We start from the raw sequence: 5275 nt of genomic DNA, 5'->3' as shown, positions 1-5275 counted from the left end.
AAAAAAAAAAAAAAAAAAAAAAAGATTTGATTTCTTATTGATAATTTTTAGTACAAATTTTACTGTAAACTACACTTTTAGCCATTGTCAGTGTCCAGTGAGGGGCAGCGAAGGTGGCCTCTTTCTACTAAGGCAGATTTTTCCCAAGGTGGTTTTTGCAGTTTTTATTGTGACCCTAGAGGTATGATTTGTTTTAACTTTAAAAGTTTTTGTCTATAGCAGGCTGTCATTTGCATTTTTAACCCTTTCAGATTCTATTTTGGGGTGAATAACACTAAAGGAATCGTTTGTAAAGAAAGACACACTGTGTATGTCTTGGCTACATAGGCAAATGGGGGCTGGACTCCCTCAAGGTCCCTGCCTTGCTTGGGGTTGACAAGGAGCAGGGTCTTACATGGCCCTACATGGCCCGCCACTTAACAGATACCTTGGATTGGTACAAGATAGAACTGTAATCCCAGCACTTTGGGAGGCCGAGGTGGGTGGCTCACCTGAGGTCAGTAGTTCAAGACCAGCCTGGCCAACATGGTGAAATCCCATCTCTACTAAAAATACAAAAAAATAGCCGGACATGGTGGCGGGTGCCTGTAATCCCAGCTACTTGGGAGGCTGAGGCCGGATAATCGCTTGAACCCAGGAGGCGGAGGTTGCAGTGAGCCGAGATCGCACCATTGCACTCCAGCCTGGGCGACAAGAATGAAACTCTGTCTCAAAACAACAACAACAACAACAACAAAAAAAACAGATGACAGATGAGGGCAGATTGCCTCCAGAGTCAAAATGCCCTTGTAGGTTCACTGTGATTTTTTTGCTATCTGACCGTTCTGTCTATTGTCAGAAGTGGATACCCCAGAAGAAAGCCTCACAGAGGCTGAAGTGGCAACAGAGAAGGAAGGAGAAGACAGGGACCAGCCCACCACACCTCCCAAGCCCCTAAAGACCTCCGGTGAGTTTCCGGTCCTCTCCTCCGCCCTGCCCTGCCTCCTGATTTTGGGGTCAGAAGTCTTTGGAGGACAATTAATTTAAACAAGGCATGGATTCTCAAACTTATTGCTTAAGTGCAAAATCTAGAAAAAGGATAGTTTTTATTACTGGGGTTTTTTTTTTTTTTTTAAATTATTATTTTTTCCCATGCATGTGGGAAAGGAGGAAAGAGCCAGTCATTCTTTAAAAAGTCTTCATAGGCCAGGTGCGGTGGCTCACACCTGTTATCATAGCTCTTTGGGAGGCTGGGATGGGTGGACTGCTTGAGCCCAGGAGTTCGAGACCAGCCTGGGCAACGTGGCGAAACCCCATCTCTACCAAAAAAAATACAAAAATGAGCTGGGTGTGGTGGCACGCACCTGTAGTCCCAGCTACTTGGGAGGCTGAGGTGGGAGGACTGCTCGAGTCCAGGAGGTGGAGGTTGCAGTGAGCTATGATCGCACCACTGCACTCCAGCCTGGGCGACAGAGCAAGAGCTCCCCTGCCTCAAAAAAAGTAAAAGATAAAATGTGTTCACAGCTTTCAGAAGTCATAGGTGTAAATTAAATGTTATTAATTAAGTTAGACAACCAAACTGAGTTACAGGATTTTAGAGGCTGAAGTTACCCTCTCAGGGTGGTCCAAGTGGCCGTGAGGCCTCTGTGTTAGAAACGCTTGCAGGGAGAATTTTAGGGATCCAGAGTTGTATCTGATTTTCTGCAGCTGCTGGGAGGACTGGGAATATTTTCTTCTCATGAGGATGAGATTTCTTTTTACCACTATTCCTAAGTCTCCTATGTCAGGCCAAGTGCTAGAATTCTACTAGTTTAGCACTGAGGAGTAGACAGCAGGCCTGAGATCTCAGCTCAAAGCTAGCAGAAAGGAAAAGGGTAGGTTTAGCTATATCTTCCATCTGTGGGGTCAGAATGATCTTGGAGGTTAAAAAAAAAAGTCTCAGGGTCAAAAGAGTTTGCATCACCTTCTGAGCGCTCTCAACACAGAAGCAGAGACCCCGACGGAAAGCGTTTCGGAGCCCGAGGTGGCCACGAGGCAGGAACTGCAGGAGGAGGAAGAGCAGACCAAGCCTCCCCGCAGCGCTCCCAAGACACTCAGCAGCTTCTTCAGTGAGTTTTCCTGGCTCACCCCACCTCCCGGGGTTGTCCAGGCAGGAGGCTGGTGGGCCTGTCTCCAGAGGCCTGAGATGCTGTGAGACCCTTCTCCCTTTCCTGCTGGTTGGAAAGTCAGCCTCGTCTCTACCAGCCTGTCACCCGTCTCCCCACGCACTGGGGTAGTGCTGGGTGCAGAATGGATGGGAGGTGGGGGCTACCGGAAGGAGAAAAGACCCACTGTTTTCTATCTTCATTCCTAGCGCCCCGGAAGCCAGCAATCAAAAAAGAAGTGAAGGAGGAGGAGCCAGGGGCTCCAGGAAAGGAGGGAGCTGCTGAGGGGTGAGTCAGTGTCCGGGTCTGGAAAGGGTCTTCGAGGCCTGTTTCCTTCTCTGCATTCCCACAGCCCCACCGCCAGCTCAGGCTTCCTCCTCTTGCAGGACTCGGCAAACCTTTTCTATAAAGAGCCGGGGAGTAAATATTTTAGGCTTTACGGGACACATTTGGCCCCTGTTGCAACACCATTCTTAGCTCCCAGGACCTGTAGAAACGGTCCAGGATCGGAGTTTGCTGACCATGGCCCGAGCCACCCCCTGACCCTGCCTGCAGTCTTTCATCCTCAGTCTGATCCCCGTAGAGCCTGGGGGATCTTTCTAACACCCAGAGTTGACTCTGCCCCTCTAGGGTTCCCCAGAGCCCTCAGGAGAAAATCTATGCCCATTCGACAGCTGACCCCCACCTCCCTCTCTGGCCTCACTTCCTACTTCTCTGTTCCTCTGGCTCTGAACTCACCAGATTTTTTATTTTTGAGATGGAGTCTTGCTCTGTTGCCTAGGCTACAGTGCAGTGGTGCCATCTCAGGTCACTACAACCTCCACCTCCCAGGTTCAAGCGATTCTCCTGCTTTAGCCTCCCAAGTAGCTGGGATTACAGGTGCACGCCACCACACCCAGCTAATTTTTGTATTTTTAGTAGAGACATGGTTTCACCATGTTGGTCAGGCTAGTCTTGAACTCCTAGCCTCAGGTGGTCCATCCACCTCGGCCTCGCAAAGTGCTGGGATTACAGGCGGGAGCCACTACACCTGGCCTGAACTCATCAGATTTAGTGTATGTGCTGGAAGCCAGTAGGCGCATCTCCTCTGCCTTAAAATTCCCTGAACACCCCTTCTGTGCCAGCCCTGGGCGGCCCATGGGGATGAACCATAGAGAGCCGGCCACCCCGCCCTGGCCCTGGTGATGTGCATAGTGTGCTGGGGCTGTGGGACCCTGAGTATGTTGTTAAACAATTCGTTGTTTCACTGTAATTTTGTTAATTATTTGAGGAGATGTCTGGGCTGATTCCCATGACACCTACTATGCACGCAGGAGGCCACACTGAAGACTGATTGGATGCGTGGGTGGATACATATCCTATAGTGATAATGTCACCCCCCTGCCATGCTCAAAACCCATCTGCAATTCCCCCCAGCACAGAGGATAAACGCTGGGCTTCCCAGTGCCCTCATGAGCCAGCCGTGTCCACCTTACATTGCAGCCTCCTGGCATCTGCAGCCTCCTCCTGCTCCCTCCACACACCGTGTCCCCATGTCCTGTCATTCCTCCCTGCTTTTTTTTTTGAGACGGAGTCTCACTCTGTTGCCCAGGCTGGAGTGCAGTGGCGCCATCTCAGCTCACTGCAACCTCTACTTCCTGAGTTCAAGTGATTCTTCTGCCTCCGCCTCCCAAGTAGCTGGAATTACAGGTGCCTGCCACCAAGCCTGGCTAATTTTTGTATTTTTTAGTAGAGACCAGGTTTCACCATGTTGTCCAGGCTGGTCTCAAACTCCTGATCTCAGGTGATCCAGCCGCCTCAGCCTCCCGAAGTGCTGGGATTACCGGCGTGAGTCACCGCACCCAGCCTCCGCCCTGCCTCTGAACACGCTGCCCCCGGCCTAGAACACTGTCCCCAACCCACCCTGCCCAGCAGGCTTCCCTCAGGCCCCAGCTCCCATTGCACCTGCACGTCTGATTGTTAATCAATGTGGCATTAGCACAGCACCTGGCACTTTGCGACACCCAGGACTGTACGCGCCTCCCTCTGTCGTACCCCAGCCATGCGATCCCTTTTCTGTTTCTCAAGCGTGTCTGCACCTCAGGGCCTTTGCACTCGCTATTCTCGCTGCCTGGAATGCTCTTCCCCTGCTGCCCATTGTGCTAACCCCTCCCCTCATTCTGCCCAGATGTCTCCGGCGTTCCTTGACCGCCCTGTGAAGCAGCACCTCTCATCTCTTCCTCTCCCTCTACTCAGCTTTCTTTTGTTTTCTGAAAGATTTTTTTTAACACCTAAAACTAATGATGTGCTTATACAGGGGTTTTTTTTGCCCGCTTTCCTCTGACTCTCCTGCTGGAATGTGAGCTCCAGGTTAGCAAACTTTGTTTCATCCAGCTGTGCACTGTGTGCCTTGAACAGAGCCTGGCACATCACAGTTGGAGGAATGACTTCGCTTTGACCCAGGGCTCTATGCAATTCAATCTCCCTTTTGCCTCCGTAGACCCCTGGACCCATCCGGTTACAATCCTGCCAAGAACAGCTACCATCCCGTGGAAGACGCCTGCTGGAAACCGGGCCAGAAGTGAGGTTTCTCCCTTTTCACACTGTCCCCCTGCAGTCCCTGTTGCTGCTGGAGGCTCTCTAAGCAGAGCCTTGGTTGGGAGAAATGGTCAAGTCTCTCCCTCCTGTGTTTTGGCGACAATCAGCAGCATTGAAAGGGACAGAGAGACAGCCCTGGGCAGTGAGCTCATGCATTTGGGTATTGGCAAGGGTTTCCCAGGGAGGTGTGAGGAAGCAAGGGTGCAGATGGGCAGCGTGGTATAGCCGGCACCACTGTCACTCTTGCGGCTCTGTTCCTTCCCCAGGGTCCCTTACCTGGCTGTGGCCCGGACGTTTGAGAAGATCGAGGAGGTGTCTGCCCGGTAACTAATCAGGCCTGCCTGGGTGGGGGCGGGGATGCTTCTGGCTCTGTCCTCTGCATGGCGGTCCATGCTGCCTTGTTCCGCCAAATCCTTTCAACTTGGCCTCCGACCCCATTCGGGCATATGATCGTGGATGTCAGACATGGTCACAAAAGCAGGTCCTCTTAACTTTCCGCCTCGTTCTCATGGGTCAGAGCAAGACACAAGGGTGAGCCCAGATGTGCGGCTCATTCTGCTTCCTGCCTTCACTGT

At 51.6% G+C, this 5275-nt stretch overlaps 1 protein-coding gene across 4 annotated transcripts in view; it reads left to right on the top strand.

Moving 5' to 3' along the window:
• LIG1 (ligase I, DNA, ATP-dependent) overlaps positions 1-5275 on the top strand; it is a 54757-nt gene that overhangs the window by 17270 nt on the left and 32212 nt on the right. For 2 of the 4 annotated variants that reach the window (XR_001004888.1, XM_011969974.1), the window contains 5 exons: positions 842-946; positions 1965-2087; positions 2333-2411; positions 4603-4683; positions 4967-5023. Coding sequence is in view for 3 of the 4 variants with exons in the window: in XM_011969974.1 (XP_011825364.1) it covers positions 842-946; positions 1965-2087; positions 2333-2411; positions 4603-4683; positions 4967-5023 (445 nt within the window). In the remaining variant the exon portion in view is untranslated. Of the gene's footprint in view, positions 1-838; positions 947-1964; positions 2088-2332; positions 2412-4602; positions 4684-4966; positions 5024-5275 lie in introns of all 4 variants that reach the window. The other 2 variants (XM_011969965.1, XM_011969980.1) reach the window with 2 other exon arrangements.

The sequence above is a fragment of the Mandrillus leucophaeus genome, unplaced genomic scaffold, assembly GCF_000951045.1.
Source record: "Mandrillus leucophaeus isolate KB7577 unplaced genomic scaffold, Mleu.le_1.0 Scaffold120, whole genome shotgun sequence".
Lineage (NCBI taxonomy): Eukaryota > Metazoa > Chordata > Mammalia > Primates > Cercopithecidae > Mandrillus > Mandrillus leucophaeus.
The sequence above is the reverse complement of the archived record's forward strand: the minus strand, read 5'-3'. Positions and strand labels throughout refer to the sequence as shown.